We start from the raw sequence: 20,523 nt of genomic DNA, 5'->3' as shown, positions 1-20,523 counted from the left end.
CAAGTCTTGGATGTCACCACTCAGGCCACGGAAAAGTACGGACCCACTGACAAAAAGCAGAAGGAGCTTATTAGATAGTGATGATATGTTAGAATTGGCCACCCAAAACCTTTCTCAGGCAGGAGGATATTATCTAAGAAAGAGTCTAAAACAAAGGTATGTTGGAGACCTGGCTATGGAAAGCTTACACTCTCTCTCTGAGAGAGCTGCGACTTTTTAACCACTTTGACAGTTCCACCCTTAGGTCTGTGGGCCAGTACAAAGTCCTAGAACCAGATTATGACACTGCAGCAATACCCCTGTAGGAGGAAGGCAGGAGAGGAAGAGCTCAGGCAGGTAGGGGAAGACTCAGAGGTACTGAGCGTCACTGTCTTCGACGGTCAATGTTACCTGCTTTTCTCTCTTTTATTAATGCATAGGGCTTAAAGGCCAGGCCTTTGTTCTCCAGGGACACTACTACTTGCACTTGCAGGGGTGGCTCTCCAGTTCTTGCCACTCCTGTTATCCACCAGGAACCGTGAATCACAGGAAGGGTACCTGAAGCCAAAGCCCAAGCTGATAACAAAGCTTTGCTTTTGTAGAGATTGCCTCTAGAGACCTGGTGGGGTCAGGGAGCTCACCTGGACAGAATATGAGTAACCCCAAATTCCCAGGTTAACCACCTTAATTGTCTCTCATCAGTACTAAAACTATCCCCTGTCCAAAATTCGTTAGAATTGAGTTATTTGTATGACTAATAATGACCAACATCTAGAACAGGGTGCACAAAACACTGTGCTACAATATACTGAACTTAAAGGAATCCTGCTTAGGAACAATACCATGCCTGTGAATATGGATCTTGGTGCTTAGGGAGCAGACCCAAAGCTCACTACAGATCACCATAAGTGTGGCTCCATAGTCTTACTGCATCTAATTGTTCTTATAATCAATGGTGAGTTCCAATCCTGGCACCAAGCCCATGAGTACAAACTCATTAAAGCTCACAGAAACCCTGCGAAGGCGGTATCATGACTCTATTGGATGGAATTGTCAAGAGAGTTTAAATAACTTGTCCACAGTCAGAGAGCTAAGGGCTAGAGCTGGGATGTGAGTCCAGGGAGTCTGATTCAAGTCTGTACTTCTGGAAGATATATAAGGCAATGTCAAAGCACGGATTTCTTTCTGTCCTATTAAATACTGTCTGCAAGGATCTCAGAGTTAAACATCTTTTAAACATCCCTGCAACTTGGAATAGAGAATATTACTATTGTTAGCGTGGTTCCCTCTGGATAAATAGTAGGCTTGTATATTATCCCAAAGCTTTCCCTTGGACTCTCATGTCTCTGGAATCTGCCCTCCTAAATCCTGGTCCTCTGGCGTAGCCAACTTTGGGTCTGAATTTCTGACAACTAGCATGCTTCCTTAAAATTTCCTGACCCCAGGCCGGCGCCGCAGCTCACTAGGCTAATCCTCCATCTGTGGCGCCAGCACCCCGGGTTCTAGTCCAGGTTGGGGCACTGGATTCTGTCCCGGTTGCTCCTCTTCCAGTCCAGCTCTATGCTGTGGCCCGGGAAGGCAGTGAAGGATGGCCCAAGTCCGTGGGCCCTGTACCCGCATAGGAGACCAGGAGGAAGCACCTGGCTCCTGGCTTTGGATCGGCGCAGCGCACCGGCCGTAGCAGCCATTTGGGGGGGTGAACCAATGGAAGGAAGTGTCTCTCTCTCTCTCTCACTGTCTAACTCTGCCTGTCAAAAAAAAAAAAAAAAAAAATTCCTGATCCCTCTCCAAAACCAACAACCAAAACAACCCTCTTAACTCTTTTTATGCTACAATTTAAGATATTTACATAATTCTACTATTATACATATTACATACTATATACTGTACCATGGACATTTTATTCACATCTGTTTCTCTTAGAGAGTGAGCACCATATAAGCTTGTCTTTTTTTTATCAGTTAATTTGTTAAAAACTTTTAAATTAATATAAAGGGGATAGATTTCATATACTCCATATAGAGGAAAGCTTGTCCATTACACAAGTATCTAACTGACATATTCATGAGTGACATCACCTGGCCAAAAGCTGCTAACAACATAAGACTATAGTTTCTGAAAAAGAAAGAAAAATATGCTACAATAATAAAGAAGGGTGTCTACTCACGCTGTAATTTAAAATTTACCCTCAGTCACATAGACGCAAGATTGAATAGGATTTTTACATTTAGTTTATCTTTTAAAGTTAGCAGGAAAAACTTTTGCTTCCAACCACAGTTGGGGCAAACAGGCCCTCTCAACCTAAATAATTATGAAGCTGGAAAATTATGTGAGGCAGCTACTCTTAGAAATTAGTCAATAATCAGCACAAAAATGTAATTCTTCAGAGAAAACTCACCAAGGGAGGCGAGGGATGGCTTGGGCTTTCTGACTTTTAGCTCTTCTGGCTGGGAGGCACATTTAACTGGGGAATGGAAGACAGAGCCCAAGCAAGGCTCAGTGGTCTCACTGAGATAGAGCAGGAAACTGAAACTCGGGGTTGTTGATATGGCTGGGACGGCAGAGTGGAGTTATTTGCACGGGAGCTGTTCAGAGAAGGGACATCAGAAATCTCCAGACAGCTCTGCTTAAGGTATTGGTGAAATAAGCTATGTGTGCATAGCAAGGTATGTCCCGAAACTGGACAAGACAGCTGTTGGGAAGCTATAATCTTAACAGAGACCCTATCGGTCATACAGAAATAAAGGACGAATGAATCCGGACAAGCAATATTGGAGAGACTTTCTGAGTACTCTAGGGATATCTCGAGGTTTCCATGCTCTAGGTAAGTCTATAGCTCCCCTATCCTAAAGAAAGTTTAAAAACAAGCCTGAGAACGAAGATGAAACTATCCACCAGTAATTGAACCTCCAACAAAACAGCCTCCAAAGAAATGCTACAACATCTGGAAGCTACTCAATGACGCAGCATCCAGACTATATTTAAAAAAAAAAAAAATACCAGCTATTTAAAGGGAAATGAGGCACATATCAGGGAGAATGAAACTCCACTGAAACCAACCTACATGTTGAAATTAGAATAATTTCAGAGCAGCTATTATAATTAAGGGAGAAAAGAAAATATTGTCATAATTATGCAAATGGAAAATCTCAGCAGAGAAATATAAATTATAGAAGTATTCAAATGGAAGTTTCCAGAACATAAAATACAAAATCAGGAATGAAAAAATTCACCAGTTGAAAATTCAGCAGATTAGAAATGGGAGAGAGAAGAGTCAGTGACCTTGAAAATAGACAAATAGAAATCAACCACTCAAAACAAAAAAATTCTGTTAACACAAGACCTAATATCGAGCAAAAAAGTAGTAGCTATGAGGCTAACATTGTGGTGTGGCAAGTTAAGCCATTGCTTGTAACCTCATATCAGAGTGCCAGTTTGATTCCTGTCTATTCTACTTCAGATCCAGGTTCCTCATAATGGATCTGGGAAGGAGGCCATGGGCCACCCATGAAGACCCAGATGGAATGTCTGGATGTGGCTTTGGCCTGGCACAGGCCTGGCTGTTGCAGTCATCTGGGGAGTGAACCAGCAGATGGAAGATCTCTTTCTGTTGTTCTGCCTTTCAAGTAAAGATAAATAAATCTTTTTTTTTTTTTAAAAAAAGTAGCAGCTATATGCAAGCAGAATAAAGACATTTTCTAATTAAAAGATAAAAAGGAATTTGTTGCCACTAGATCTGTAGTACAAGAAACCAAAAAGAAAGTCTTTCAGCCTAAAAGGAATTAACACCAGATGGCAACTTGGATTTTCAAGTGGGAATGAAGTGTACAGGAAATAATAAATATGTGGGTAAATATAACAGGCAATATATATTTGCTTCTCTTACTTGCTCTATTACTCTGCCTTTCAAATATATGAATGTTTCTTTCAAAAAAGAATCAGATAAATTCACAACCAAAAGGAAAGACTTTTAATTTCCCTTCCTCAATAAGTAAATGACAGGGAAAACAGGAACAACACTATCAACTACTTTGACCAGATTTGAGAATGTTACACCCAATCATTGACTAATACACATAAAATGTCTCCATAAATTTCTAAAGATTACAGAGAATGTTCTCTGGCAATAACAGTACTAATTTAGAAGACAACTAGAAATCTAAATTTCATATTTAGGAAAATTAAAATTTTAAAAATATCAACAAACTCATTTCTATAATACAAATCAGAAAAAATCATAAGAATTTTTAAGTATTTTGAAAAAGATGATCATGAAATCACAACCTATAAAAATATGTGGGATACAAGCAGGCATTTGGCCTGGTGGTTAAGACACCTATATCCCATTTTGCAAAGCCTGGGTTGGATTCCTGGCTCTGGCTCCTGACTCCAGATTCCTGCTAATGCAGCCCTTGGGATGAAGTAGGTGATGGTTCAAGTGGTTGGGCCCCTGCCACCTATGTGGGAGAGCCACACTGAGTTCACAGCTCTCAGTTTCAGTTTAGCTTGGTCTTGGCCATTGCAGGCCTTTGGAGAGTGAACCAGCAGCCAGGCACACTGTCTGTCTTTGCCTCTTGAGTTAAAAAAAAAAAAAAAAAAAAAGCATGGGATGCAATTGAAACAAGTACTACAGGGGCATTTATTTCTTCAAAAGCATACAACTACTGAAAAATCACTTAAAATCATGACTGATTTTTCCACTTTAAGAAGGTACGACAAGCTGAGTAAATTAAACCCAAAGTGAACAAAAGGAAAGAAATAGCAAAGGTTAGAAATAAATAAAATATAAGCAGAATTTAAGAAGCCAAAATTGCTGCTTTGAAAAGATTAATAAAGTTCATATTTAAAGAACTTAATCAACTAAGACACATTTGAGGCTCAATCTCTTTTTAAAACTTCAGATCTGATGTGGCATGTAATCCAAAATTATGGATTTTTAGAAGATTCTGTCCTGCAAATACTGTATGTTCAATACTACCCACAGTATATTCCGGGTTTCATCCTGCCATCAGATATTCTAATATTTCTGAAATAAAACATTAAATATTCACTTTTAGAAGAATTAAAGATATATGTAATCTCAGCTCAGGACAGCTTTTGGTGGGAAAAACTGCCAAATAAATTGTATGTTAGAGGTTTTTTTTTAATTTCTGTATTATAGACAGCTAGTGTGGATTTGTAATAAACTGCTTACTCCACTTTACACGGACGTCTTCTGTGTCCTTGAACAAATGGCAGTGCCCCATTTATGTCTTAAGAGAAGACTTTTTTTAGCTAAGCTCACAAGATGATTCTATTCTTCTTTCAGCTTCCATGGAGCTAGAGGGAATTTAATAAACCCAATACCCTTTGCAATGACCTTTGCCTTGAATTGAAAAGAGGACACAGTCTTCTAGGGAACCACATTCTTGGCCAAAGAGGACAGAAATTTCAGGGAAAGAAGTATATTCTCTTCCAACATGCAACTTTATAGAAAGGTAACAAAGACATACAATTTCCAAATACATGACAGCACTAAGTACTGAGATACAAATACACCCTTGGAAATATACCCAGTGAGCAATTTTACCTTCAACTTAGGAATTCCATTTTTGTCAAGTACATTTTACAAAATACAATTTATCACAAGTATAATTTACAAGTCTACAAAGATAAAAGTCTAAAACACACTTCCAAACTTAATTTCATGCCTTATTTAAAGTAATCTTAGCAGAAAATGTATTGGCCCAATTCTGCAAATAAATCTCAAGCTCTAGGGAAACCCAGTTCTACAAAACTAATATTTAATTCTCAGGAAGACCATAAAAGGAAGAACAGCAACAGAACAGTATTAACAGTAGTAATTGCAGAAACTTCCTTCAAAGCACATGCAATACTCCTATGGGTGCTAATCGGAGCCATGCATGCATTAAATCAGATAGGAGTACTTACTATTACTGCTACTGCTGTCATTCCTAAGGGAGCTGGCTGCAACAGGGGGTAACATAAATGGTTTTGTGACACTGACTCTGGAATCTAAATAGAAAGCAATAATGTGTCAGTGTTATGTGATTTTATATGAATTACAGTGTCCCCAAAAGGTGAAGTACAACATGAGAGTACAGGCCAGGTCCACTTCCCAAATCGAGATGATTCAGACCCCATTTATTTCACACTGAGTCCTGCTGCTTTATTTCATGAAGAAGTTCACTACATTTGCCCCACAGGACAGAAATCCGTGGCCTACATGTGGTAATAAATATGAATAATGACCCGTTGTTGGTAGCTTGTCATTTAAAAAGGAAAGCAGTGAAATTAAAGTTTGTGTTATTGGGACCCAGTGTGGGGCTGGGGGTTGTTAACACAGAGTAACAGGTGAGGATCAGAATTCATGATTCAATGAGGACCTTACAGAAAATGTTTGCGAAATAAACATTAAGACTGAAGGTAAAAAATAATATAATTGTATATTACTAACAAATATCAGAAAAAGAATGAGTACCTGTCTCACGTATTGCTTAGTCACACATGCTTCTTTAAATTGAAAATTATGAGTACTGTTTTGGCTTAGAAACCAAGAAATGTATAATCATTAGTTTCTGTGCCACTGATATTTGCTTTTATTGGACATACACACATGCACCTTTTATGGCTACACATATATTTTAGTCAAAGGTGGGTTCTGCTCTACACATGTAAGATTCAAGACTGATATTTACATTTAAGTTGGAAATGCTACATGTCTTACCTTTCTCAGGACTTAATGTTGAAGGAAGCACACAATCACTAGTTTCAGATACCACCACAAAGTCCTTGAAGGCATCGATGGATCTATTAAAAATTCTAAAGAATTGTTCAGGAGTAAAGGGTCTGGGTTCTGGCCTCTTGGAGGATGCTTTTACATTCTAGAAAGGGGGAAAAAAGTAGGATTTTATTTTTGAAATAGTCTGTAGACTTCACTGATGCCAAAATAATGCAAGATAAATGTCCTTTAAAGATTCTTAAGACTAACACTTTTAGATAGATGTTTTGATGTGCACTATTCAAAGCGGTAACTTTGAAGGATAGTGACCCCATCAGGTCAAGGTGGTGCTCAACTCAGGACCCAAGCCACAGTGGGAAAAGAGGGTGCACTGAACACAACCCATCACAATAGAATGGTCCTGAGGACAAGTACAGGACAGGCAGGTAGGTGCTGAGCCAAGCAGTTAAGAGGGCAGTTGATACCTGTGTCCCTAATGGAAGGAGCTGGGTTTGATAACCAGCTGTGGTTCTTCATTCCACCTTCCAGGAGAGCCACACCCAGGAAGGCAGCAGGTGAGGACTCAAGTAGTCAGTTCCCAGCCACCCCTGTGGGAGATCTGGATTGAATTCCTGCTTCCTGACTAAGATCTTGGCCCAACCTCAATCATTGCAAGCAACTGAGAGATTGAACCAGTGATTAGGAGTTCTACCTGTGTCTCTATCTCATGAGTCAAAACCAAACCAAAAGTTAATAGAGGACTTTTCTCTTTAGAGATACTCATTGAAAACATTAGTGTTGGGGCAGGCATTTAGTATAAGACACTGCTTGAGATGCTAACATACCACATCGGAATGCCAGCATTCCATCCCTGGCTCCACTCTTGATTCCTGAATCCTGCTTATGTGTACCCTGGTGGGCAGCAGGTGATGGCCCATGTACTTGGATCCCTACCATTCATGTTGTAGATTCAATTCAGTTCTGGGCTCCTGGCTTTGGCCTGGCCTAGCCCTAGCTATTGCAAGCATTTAGGGTGTGAACCAGCAGGTGGGAGTGAAAAAGCTATCTCTCTCTTTCTTCCTCTCTCTGTCTCTTAAGTAAATACATTTTTAAAATTAATGTTGATGTTAAAAATACCTGACCAGAGCAAATACTTCAATATCTAAAAACTTTAAGTCTAATGATATTAAATATAGGCAAAGACATGGAGTGAAGAGATTCTTACACAGTGCGGGTATAATGTAGACTGGTAAATTTGATATTATCTAGTGAAGTTGGGTGGGTGTCCCTCCTGTAATCCATAAAATCTACTCCTAGGCAAATAGGCTAGTGGAACTCTTGCACATATGTACCGCAAAGCATGTAAGAAACTTCTGAGCAGCAGTGTCTGTAACCTTTATGTTAATCAGTGGAATAGAGGCTGAATAAATAGTTGGCTGTTGAATCAATGGAACACTCTATAGAGAGTAAAAAATTAACTACAGGTGCAGCAGCAAAGTGGTTACATCTTACAAACATAATGCTGAGTGAAAGAAGCAAGTCACAAAAGAACACAACAGTATGATTAGTTTATATAAAATTCAAAACAGCAAATCAAACCTATATTTTAGGAAGATAAAAATGGGTGATTATACTTACAAGCAGGACAATAATAAACACAAATCGCTTACTGTGTACTATTCTAAGTGTTATATATACATTAACTCATTCTCCAAAACTACTGAGAATACCATCTGCAGTCTCCTGGGTTCCAGCCCAAAGCAACACAATTTGTAAATGCACCTTCTTTGCATTGCTTCTCCAAGTACTGCCGCTCCCCGAACACCTAATTCATTGTTAAAGTCCCATGCATCTGTTATTTCCTTCATGGCATCTTGTATTTTAGGCCCTTCTTTCTGTCACCTCTTATGAATGCCATCAGCACACTTTCTGTAGTAGTCATATAATGTATGGTAGAGATGTTAATGTTGAGAGATCATTAATTCTAAGATCAATATGCTCTGGCTTCAGAAATTACAAAGGCCATCAGCAGAAACAGTAAAATGTAGTGATTAGGTTATTTGTATGGTAAGACTTCTAAGATTGGCAAGTACAATGGGACTGACACTGATGTTGGTTCTTAAAGAGTGGCTGGAGCCGGCGCTGTGGCTCAATAGTCTAATCCTCCGCCTTGCGGCACTGGCACACTAGGTTCTAGTCCCGGTCAGGGTGCCGGATTCTGTCCTGGTTGCCCCTCTTCCAGGCCAGCTCTCTGCTGTGGCCCGGGAGTGCAGTGGAGGATGGCCCAAGTGCTTGGGCCCTGCACCCCATGGGAGACCAGGAGAAACACCTGGATCCTGCCTTCGGATCAGTGTGGTGTGCCGGCCATGCGCGCCGGCCGCAGCGGCCATTGGGGGGTGAACCAACGGAAAAGGAAGACCTTTCTCTCTGTCTCTCTCTCTCACTGTCCACTCTGCCTGTCAAAAAAAGAAAAAAAAAAAAAAAGAGTAGCTGGGACTCTGATGAGACAGGGGATAAAGTATTTAAATATTCAGGTAGAAAATGCACATTAGTGATAGAGCCAGAATCTGAACTCCAAGATCTCATTCTTAATTTTTGGAGTATACAATAAACTGAAGCCAAAGACTCTCATGCCCATATCCTGACATTGGAGATGACCAATTATCCAATGACTTTGAGGAGCCCTGCTTTGTTGAGAGCTAAGGAGTTATTACAGAAAGGATCAGAGGGGGACTATCAGTGTTCACTATGGCCAATATTCCATTTAGATGAACATCTGTAACTTAGTAGGAAGATTGTGAGAACTTCATTCCCTTATACTACTCTTTCATATAAGATGAAAGTAGTACTGCTTTTACAGTGTAGTGAAAAGAATTTTATTTTTTACATGAGATGACAATATTTAACTCTGACTATACACTTTAGCATTGTAGTATACCTCCTTGTTTTCTATGCTCATCTTCAAAAGATTTTTCAGGGGTGGGTCTTGTGGCACAGCTGTTAAGCTACTGCTTAGGACATCTACAGCCCATATTGGAGCACTTCGGTTCAACTCCTGTCCGATTCCAATCCAGCTTCCTGCTAATGTGCACTCTTAGAGGCAGGAGGTGATGGGAAACTTGGATGGAATTCCTAGCACCTGGCTTCAGCCTGGCCCAGCTCTGGCTGTTTTAGGCATTTGGGTAATGAACCAGCAGATGGGAGATTTCTCGCTCTCTGCCACTTTGTATTGCCAATAAATAAATAAAACTTTTAAGAAAGAGTTTCAAGTTCAAGATTCCTGAATTCTAAACAACACAAATTGAAATGCTCCATGCCCCCCCCCCACTAATTAGCATAGGTTTCAGAGAGCAGTAATAAACAGTCCCAGTGAACATCAGTTACCTTAGGTGAGTTTTCTTCCACACACTCCACAAGGTCATCCACTATTTTCCCAAGTTTGTCTATGATAGAATAATTACTCAAGCCTTCAGAAATATTTGAAAACTTATCCAGAAGATTAGTCAAGCTGACTGACAACTGTATCACCATCTCATGTATCCAACAATGACTTGGCTGCAGGAATGGAAAGAAAGGAAACAAAGCCTCTGTTTTAGTAAGTGCAGTAAACTTAGAGTACTCTTAAACCATCAATGTTTCAATTATTGACTGCCAGACAATGGGTTTTCTTAAAGCAGAACAGGTAAATTCTTGTGTGTGTGTGTGTGTGTGTGTTTAATTCAGGTCTAATACCCTGTTTCAAAATTTACAAATGCATAAAGACCACAGAAAAACATTGATGATAAAAATTTTGCTGTTCTATGGAATAAAATTAAGTTAAGACAGAACCAATTTTTATCGCTGATAAAGTACAGATATTAATGGAATTTAATGTTATTAATGAATATTTATTGTTTATACATTGTTTCTCAAAAGAGCTTCAGATGCAGAGAGAATTGTAAAAAATTACTATGGGGAGAATCCAGCCTTCAGTTTTTTGAGAGAGTGGAATATAAGACAATTGATTGATAATAGCTTCATTTCTAAGGTGCTTGATAGATTCCAAGACTTCTAAACAGATGAACTCTTGCAGGTATATACAAAACAACCCTCGTGGAAATTGGTCTAAGGGAGAAGTCCTTCTGCCTAGTGGCAGAACAAGCTACATTATTTATGGGACCAAGAACAAAACGAAAATGTATTCATTGTTCAAAAACTATTAAGAATTTCAAGATTGTTCGAGGACAGCATTAAAGCAAGCAAGGAGCCCAGCCCATGAAGCTTGTCTTGCCTATTAGAAGCTCAAGCTTTGGAATCAGGAATACCTGAGTGCAATTCTGGCTAAGACTCAAGGCATGCTACAAAAATTCTCTGAACCTCATTTTGCTTGTCTATGAAATGGGAATTATGAAATCTTCTATAAAAGGTAGTTGTAACAAGATAATGTAGATAATCAGAAACTAAGTTTCCTGAGGGCAGCGTTTTTTAAAAGTCTTGTTCCCTGTGGTGATGAGTGGATGCACTAGTATATAAAAAAGATTAATGAATAAGAAAAAAAATTTCATATTGATTAGCATACTCTTTGAACCAAAAGTAAATACTTAAGCTTTGCATGCCAAGAGGGAAGATCAAGGATATTGTATAGGTACGTTTACAACAAGATGAAGCACATTTCTACCAAAACCTTTTTCATTTTAAGATTCAAATGTAGCAGTAATAATTATGTAATTTCCTCTATATAAATAACAATGCCCATTTCAATTACAATAAAAATATTGAACTCAGAGTAACTGACGCTATGGAAAATGAATCAAACCATCAACAAACTATTTACCAACAAAATCTCTGTGGGGAAAATGAATTACTTTTTATTCTAAATTATACAAGAGAGCCATTCTATATTAATTGTTTTCTATATTAATTTGACAGAACAGTTTTAGTTAATACAGTGAAAAAAGAAACAGGTAGGCAAACCCCAATTACTGGAAGCATTAAACGTCATTCAAAACTTTTAGGATTGTTGGTTCTACTTTTGGATAAACTAGATAAACAAATCCCAAAATGGGAATTAGTTCAAGTGGCCTTTTCAACCCATCATGATCAAGTTCTAAAGACTGTGTATTTACAAAGTGTGTTCAGAATGGATTCTTTGTTTTGTTAAGTGAACACTTATCTCAAGCACATATAAGTTCATACTTGCGTCATTAGTAGGTCTCTTTCAAAGCTGTCCATCTTTCCTTAGATAAGGGATTGTTCTGCAAGTTTCTCTCTAGGCAGTAAAAATTCTTTTTAGATAACCAGCACTATCAGCAAAGGCTGATAGGCTATGGAACATAGCACATACTGTAAGTTCTCTTAGAAGAGTAGCTATGTGTTAGAATAGCCTTCACCAACTAGTTCTTTCAGTTGTAAGTGTACAAATTTTTCTGTGACAAATAACATTCTAGTATTAATCTTTTCAAACTCCTTCTAGAACTTTATGAATATTGTTATACATCCTTCTCTGGGATCTTCTGATAAGAGCAAAATCAAATTTCCTTGTTGTGAATTAAGGAACTTCATTTTTGTGGTTGTTGCCTTAAAATGAATGGGTTCCTTCCTTTTCTTCTCTCTCATGGTTAAAGTAGAAGTAGAAAATATTTATTTTTTATTTTAATTTTAATTAAAGATTTATTTATTTATGAGAAAGGTGGAAATACAGAGAAGGAGAGGCAGAGGCAGAGAGAGAGAAGTCTTCCATCCACTGGTTCATTCCTAAAATTGCTGGAGTTGGGCCAGTCTGAAGCCAGGAGCCAGAAGCTTCCTCTGGGCCTCCCACTTAGGAACAGGGGCCCAAGGACTTTGGCCATCTTCTGCTGGTTTTCCAGGTGCATCAACAGGGAGGTGGATTAGAAGTCTAGCATCCCAGTCTTGAACCAGTGCGCATATGGGATGCCAGTACTGCAGGCGGTGACTGAACCCAGTATGCCACAGTGCTGGCCCCTATTGTTAATTTTTAGACTGGAAATTCTGTTTATCTCTATTTTCAACTGAACTTTGTTTACATGGTTGATTCTAGTTCCTATTTAGCTATAACCCTTTCTCCCCACATTTTCACATATCTAGATCACCATTTTGAACAATGAACTTTTTCCAGTCAAATTTTCAACCCCAATTCTATAATTTCTTATAGCTGCCTTATGGATACCACCAAACCTAATTTTACCCTAATGTGTCCTTTTCAAGACATTTACAATTTGTAGAGAGTTGATAAGAACTTTTCAACTACACTGTTGAAAAACTATTTATTTGTATCTTCTAATTTACTTAACTATATTTATTAGCTTTTTATGATTCCTGGATTTATTAAAGATAAAACAGTAGCAAACAAATAATATTAAATGTCAGCCTGTTTTGACTGGCCTTGACCTGACTAGAATATCAAGCACTTTCATATATAGTTTTTAAAAATGAAACGTTAGGGCTGGGGTCGTGACATAGCAGGTTAAGCTGTTGACCGGGAAACCAGCATCTCGTATAGGAGCATAGCTCTAGTTGCAACTGCTCTGCTTCTGATCCATCTCCATGCTAATGCTCCTGGGAAGGCAGCAGAAGGTGGTCCAAGTGCTTAGGCCTCTGCCACCCATATGGGAGACCAGCATGGAGTTACTGACACCTGGCTACAGCCTAGCCCAGCCCTAGCCGTTGTGGCCATTTGGAGAGTGAACCACCAGATGGAAGATTTCTTCCTCTCACTGTCACTCTGCCTTTCAAATAAATAAAATATTAAAAAATAAGAAATTAAACATTGTCAATGATTTTCAAAGAGAACAAAACACAATGAACTAAGTAATTTGTTTATGAGATAACAGTCTTTTTCTGTTTTTCAATTCTTCTAAGATTATGATTATGAAACAGATGATAAAAGACTGTCAATTTCACAAATGTAATTTTTTCCTTTGCCCTAATAAATAGCATTATCAGGGTTTCTTATCTTTCAGAGACCATTTTAAACTTAAATAATTTTAAATGAATATTCATAACATTCATTAGAAGAACTTAAGATGCAGTGTTCTCTTTTTCACTGGAAGACTGTGAAGGGGAGAGTTGACAGTCACACAGGATGTCAAAGAGCTGACAAAAAGAATAGTTTTCAAATTCCTAAAGTGCATGCAATTTGATGTTGTATTCACCCATATGCCCATAGTTTCCAGAAGAAAAAAAATAGAGACCATACTTTGAATGGAAAGTTCCTCAGGATTTTTCTTTGACTCCACACTCCATATGTTCCTAGCTGCTTTATTGGTAGTTCCCGTCTCACATCTTCTGAATTAGCTAATTAGTTAGCTTCTGGGTTAGATAGAACCCAACTCTACCCAGGACTACTGGAATGACATGTGCTTTTTATTCCTATATATTTAACACACATTATCCTATAATGCTAACTAATTCAATGATATTGAACCAATATCCTTAGCCTGTTGTCATGCCACTCCCACTGATGATTTAGGGCCTTTAAGTTACCATGAGCACCAACTCCACTATTTCACTAAATAAAAGATAAAATGAACAAGAAATAGAATGAAAAGTATTCTAAACACAACTAAACTATGACTGCTTCCAAAGATCAACAATGAAAATTCCCATATAAATTCTAAAACCAAACACATGTTTTTAAAGATGATATATAAATTCTATAAGATGTCTAATACAGCACTTCTATAGTCTCAGAGCTGGTAAATGTAAGACTCTTCCTGAAATAAACAGGGTGCTTTAAAAACACCCTGGGGACTTGCTAATCTGCCATGTTTTCTCCTCTCCATTCCCCGCCTCATTCAGTAAATTTTTAGTTAAGAGAAGCTTAGCACGGATTTTTAGTTGAAAGAAGTTGACACATCATCCTGCATCAGTATCAGATACAGAGGGTCCCTAAAGGCAGTCACAGTAAGATTTATGGAGTTACGGGTGTACATGGTGGTGCAGCAAGTTAAGCTGCCACCTGCAACACTTACTTCCATACGGAGGTGCATGGGATACAGTCCCATCTCTGCCTCCACTCCAGCTTCTTGCCAATGCACACCCTGGGGAGCAGCATGTGATAGCTTAGGTTCCCACACCCCACGTAGGGGACCCAGATAGAATTCATGGTTACTGGCTTCAGCCTGGCCCAGCCCCAGCTGTTGTAGGCATCTGGGGAGTAAACCAGCAATGGAAAATCTTTCTCTAAATGAATTAAACTAAAAAATTTTTTTTAATAAAATTAGAAGCTAAAAGTCAGCAAAAACATACTATAACATTTCATCATGAATGTACTTCAGGCTACTTTTTATTTGGTAGCTATTCTTACAGAGAATATCTATGCAATTTCTCATTGGGTCAAAAGTTGGCATCTCTCTGGTGAGAGTTCTCTTCATAGGAATTGAGGTGAAATATCAGAGAAAAGCCCTGCTTGGTAAACTAGGAAGGCTCTGAGGAATATTCACAAGTATTCACCCAGCCTTCTTATCCAACTAAACACTTTGTTTTGTTTTCTATATCAAATATGTATGCAAGAACCAGAGATGCAAATGCCCATGCACAAAGCATTTCTATTATCTAGTGCTTTCAGCATCTCCTTTGAGGCTAAGCCATCGACACAACATAGAACTGTGTCATGTTGTTAGAATCATAGGATCTGAGATATAGAAGGAATACTGAAGACCATGTGGTTCCACAATTTCCTAAGTGGGAAAACCAAGTCCTAGGGGAAGGTTGCACAACAAGGTTAAACAGAAACATGAGGAACCAAGAGTCTCAGTCATTCATCTAGTTTTTTTTATCAGCCAGGACAGTCAAGGCACATATGACCAGCCTTTTTTTCTGCTGGATTCACTATGATTCACGGGATCTTACATCTGGACCACAGATAGTGGTTCTTGGGGGCTCAATTAAGAAATCCTTTAGGAATGGAAATGACTCTGTTTCATTTCAATGTTTCATCCAAATGAAAAACAATTTCTCTGAGTAATCCTGACAATCAAACAGTAAAGCCAACTGACATTGTTGCACTTTGTTATCCTCTTAGTGTTTACCATATGGCTGCACAGGTGACACTCTCCTGCCACTCCCAAACATTCAATGAGCAAATTTAAAACATCCCTATAACAGCACCTTGCAAACTACTGTGTGTTCACATTGCCAGGGTAAGCATTTTCAACATCTTCTTTTTTGGATGAGCTGTACTTGTATGATTTAGTTTAGTCCTTTTCATAACAACTAACCTTGGTCCTCAGAGTTCACTTTGGTCATCTAACTTTGCACTTTTTTGTTTGAATTGAAGTGATGAAGAAACCTCAATATGATTAGGTTGGTATTCAACTCAGGCATTGCAAATACATGTTGTTTCCCAGGGAAGGCCCATGAATGGCTCCTGGGCACGGCCAAAATAGCGGTAAAAGAACATGGGGTGGTGAGGGCAGCAGTGTTTGCTACTGGAGGCCCAAGTTTTAGTCTCAGTTCTGTCAGTTCACTTTGTGATTGTTAGGCAAGTCATCTAAGCTGTTCAGGGCTCCAGGTTCTCTATCTGTGAAGGGAAGGAGGCTGTTGAATCTGCGCTGGTTAACACCGGAAGTCATTATGTACCTGTAGCTACTTATCTTTCAGATGTGCCTCTGTGGCTGAGCGATAACATCTGACCTGACTTTTAAGCATTTTTGGATACATGCCTAAATATAGATATGTGAATAGACATTTTCCATGGTAAATTCCATGAACATCCAAATGTGGAATATGTATTTCTTAGGAAAACGTAGTGTCTGAACTGGAGCGTGTTGCAGGTGTAAAATGCACGGCAGACTACTATAATTTTTATATTGATTGTCAGGTGGAATGATTTCACTGCCATAAAGACAAAGAAAGGTGGAGAAAGTCTTAGGGAGACCAAAGAGACCTGGTGTATTAGTTTCCTATTGCTTCTATAGCAAATGGCCACAAAGTTGGTGGCTCAAAACAATACAAATTTATTATTTTGTAATTATTGAGGTCAGAAGTCCAAAACAGGTCTTATTAATAAGTCAAGGTGTTCGTTGGGGATATATTTCTTCTGAAGGCTCCAAAGGAGAATCTTCTTTGCCTGCAGCCTGTGATCCATGGTTTGTGGGCCCCTCCATCTTTAAATCCCACATTGTAACATTTTCAAATCTCCAGCTCTGGCTTTGATATCCTGTCTCTTTTTTATAAGGATTCAAGTAGATTGACTGGGCCCGCCTGGATAATGGATCCAGAATAATCTTCCCATCTCAAAATTCTTAGTTACACCTGCAAAATCCCTTTTGTTATGTACAATAAATATTCATAGGACAGGATATCTTTAGGGGGCCATTATTCACGTGATATCAAAATGAAAATTGTGGGGTGGGTATTGTTGAGGCCAGAAGGGGAGTGAGACTCTCATCAGTGTGCCTTTCAAATAAATAAATAAATCCTTACAAAATGTACAAAACTGAAATATGGTCAACAGATTAAAGTTTTAAAATATTGTTGAATTTATTGAAACTGCCAATATACTATGGTTAGGCAAGATAAAAGAATTACCCTTTACTTAGGAAGTATACACTGAAGTATTTAGAAGTAAATGGTCATGATGTTTATCAGTTACTCAAGGAGCTCAGAAAAATAACTAAACACCTATGCATGTAACAAAAGAAAGCAACTGATAAAGCAAATGATTAGGCCAGATATTAAAATATAAGACTCTGGATTAAAGGATATATATGCCTGTTCTTTGCATATTGCTGCAACTTTTCTGTAAATTTGAAGTTATCACCAAATAATAACTTAAAAGAAAATTGATGAGTATATAATTTACTTCAAGTAAAAGGCAACAAATAAGTTTTTACTCCAATAAGCAACTTCAAGTGTATAGCACAAATTCAGCAACTCTGCTTGTTCTTTCTACAATAACGTGACTAAGGATGGAAAGGAGCAGTAATGTTTAGGTATTTTTTAAGGTTAAGAAACTAAAGAGACTCCTAACATCTGACGATATTATAGTTGTAAAGAGTTTAAAATAGAATTGGTGATTATCGTAGGATTTAAATACTAACTGGTGGATCACACCCTGCTGTTTGGGAGCCAGAATCTGCTGGGTAATTTTGTAAGAAGGCCCTTAGAAAAGTAGACTCCCCTTTTGAGCAGTGTGTAGTTGATTTCTAAGATACAGGCAAAAAAATAAACCGTATTCTATTCCAGAACTCACTTCTGCCCAGTGTCTCAGGCAGAATTGTATTGCTTTGGCCCCAGGGAATCTTTCTGGCACCCATTCACCCTCCACCCTCTATTGTTTAAAGACAAAAGATAAGGCATCTGGAGCTCTGACCCCAGCACACCATCAGGCCTCTCTACTCTGCTCTGGGCAGGAGCTAACATTTTAAAATGAAGGTAAGACCCCAATTTCTGCCCAAAGTTCCATGCTCAGCCTTGTTTTCCTTGCCAATCCTGGTGGCCACAAACGGTGCTTCCGCACTAGTTCCAGGATAGCGTGCCAAGACCAAGTAACAGCCGTTTTTCTCCATTACAGAAACAAGCACAAAATATGTGGCAATTCACTGGCTTTATTTGTACAAGTCTGGCTTTGGTTATCACCAACCAATACTGAAATCTGTGATCAAGCACAATCTGTGATTGTACAAGCACAAATGATCTATTTAGTGATTCTCAGGGTAACACAAAGAGCAGCAGGATTTCTTCCAGTAAACCTGGCAATCAGCATCCTAAAGGCTCTGCAGTCAGGAGTAGGGGTGGGTCTTTATGACCTAGCACTTCCCTTCCAACACTTTCCCTCACCAGTTAGCTCTCCACACTGTAAACCCAGGGTTAAGAGTCAGATAACCCGGGAGTTTCTTTTGAACACTCTCACTTTTCAGTTGTATAACCTTGGGCAAAGTACGGTCTTGCATTGTAAACCTTAGTCTGTCATTTGTAAAACAGGAATGCTGTTAGGAATGCTACCTTTGTCACAGGGTTTTTCTAAAGTGTCACCCAAAGGCCAGATAATATCCCCCCATTTAGTATTAAACTTTTTGAACATAAGGCTCTTTCCTAATTGATGCATATTTTTTCTTAATAGCCCAGCAAAGTGCTGGCTCCATAGGTTTTCCTAGCCAAATAATTACTGACTGAGTGATCAAATGATTGCATTAATTAACCTTCAGGCTGCTATAATTTTATATTTCTATTCCCAGAGAACTCCCCCTAGCTCAATAGGATGAGCATTGACCTAGGCTTGTTGAAAACGGGTTCAACATGAAGATACACGTTCTAAGGAGTTCTAAGAACTGAGGGTAGTTCATGCTGAAATGCTAAGCAATGCAAAGAAACATTGACATTTTCTTGAAATGACAACTTCGTAGTCTTTGAAAGGCATCTTAAACACAAAAACACAGGACTGTGCTTAGATTGATAATCATTTTTGATTTATTGAGCCATAAAAGTTGCTCGAAATCTAGTACAAGGTACAATACGTAGAGGAGATGTGTAATAAGTATTTGGTAAATTACGGATAGGTTAGAGTTGCAAGGAACAGAATAGCCCAGATGGTTTTAAATTTACTCCAGGAAAAGGATTCAGTGGTATAAGTAAATGTACATAGAACAACATGTCAAAAGGATGAAAAATATAAGAAATGGCCGGCGCCGTGGCTCAACAGGCTAATCCTCCGCCTTGCGGCGCCGGCACACCGGGTTCTAGTCCCGGTCGGGGCACCGATCCTGTCCCGGTTGCCCCTCTTCCAGGCCAGCTCTCTGCTGTGGCCAGGGAGTGCAGTGGAGGATGGCCCAAGTGTTTGGGCTCTGCACCCCATGGGAGACCAGGATAAGCACCTGGCTCCTGCCATCGGATCAGCGCGGTGCGCTGGCCGCAGCGCGCTACCGCGGCGGCCGTTGGAGGGTAAACCAACGGCAAAGGAAGACCTTTCTCTTTGTCTCTCTCTCACTGTCCACTCTGCCTGTCAAAAATTAAAAAAAAAAAAAAATTTAAAAAAAAGAAAAATATAAGAAAGTTATGTGTTATATACAATATAATGGCATCAACATAAATGTTTATTTAGGTATTTATTTTAAAGGCAAAGAGACAGATACACAGACACACAGAGCTACCATCTTCTGATTCACTTTCCATGTACCCACAACAGCTAGGGATGGGTAAAAGGAGAAACCAGGAGTGGGAACTCAATCTGGGGCTCCCCTGTGGGGGACAAGAACCCAGTGACTGGAGCCATCACTGCTGCCTCCCACGGTCTGCATTAGCAGGAAGCTGGAATCTGGAGCACTCCCGGGCACTGAGGTTCGGGATGCACACATCTTAGCCAGTGTCTTAACAGCCAGCTAAATGCTTCACCCGGCATAAAATTTCTAAACATGTGCGATATCTTAATGATGAGTGCACACCCTGTAGTAAAAGCATAAAGAATACACAGGGCTACTGTGCACTGTTGTGTTCTACATAGCTCCATAGGGTCTCCCAAAATATTAGAGTTCTCCTCATCACAAGCCCTGAAAACATGCATTGACATGGGAAATTCCACCTCTAAATCATTGTTACCACTAAGAAACAAAGTAGGGACTAATAAAAGACAGAAGAGGAGCAAAAGAGGCTTTACTTATATTTATAAGGTTTCATTAGTTAAAACATCTGTTTGAAGCAAATACTAGACAACCCGACAGTTCTGGGAAGTACAGCAATATCTTATTCTATGTCTGAAATATTTCTTAATGTATGAATTCAGGTATTATATAATGAGAAAAGTAGTTAAAAAGTTTTGGTTTCGGTAAGAGAGTAGTATTTATAATTGCAAACACATAGTTTTATTGTAACGTTCAAAGAGTCTA

General features: G+C 39.0%; 1 protein-coding gene across 2 annotated transcripts in view; it reads right to left on the bottom strand.

The window, feature by feature from the left end:
* Nucleotides 1–20,523, bottom strand: part of KITLG (KIT ligand) — an 82,928-nt gene that overhangs the window by 15,074 nt on the left and 47,331 nt on the right. Inside the window, exons 4-6 of one of the 2 annotated variants that reach the window (XM_062203144.1) lie at nt 10,085–10,255; nt 6,707–6,863; nt 5,911–5,994 (exon numbers count right to left, since the gene is read on the bottom strand). In XM_062203144.1, coding sequence (XP_062059128.1) covers nt 5,911–5,994; nt 6,707–6,863; nt 10,085–10,255 — 412 coding nt within the window. The remainder of the gene's footprint in view (nt 1–5,910; nt 5,995–6,706; nt 6,864–10,084; nt 10,256–20,523) is intronic. The other variant, XM_062203145.1, reaches the window with a different exon arrangement.

This window comes from Lepus europaeus, chromosome 10 (assembly GCF_033115175.1).
Source record: "Lepus europaeus isolate LE1 chromosome 10, mLepTim1.pri, whole genome shotgun sequence".
Taxonomy (NCBI): domain Eukaryota; kingdom Metazoa; phylum Chordata; class Mammalia; order Lagomorpha; family Leporidae; genus Lepus; species Lepus europaeus.
The sequence above is the reverse complement of the archived record's forward strand: the minus strand, read 5'-3'. Positions and strand labels throughout refer to the sequence as shown.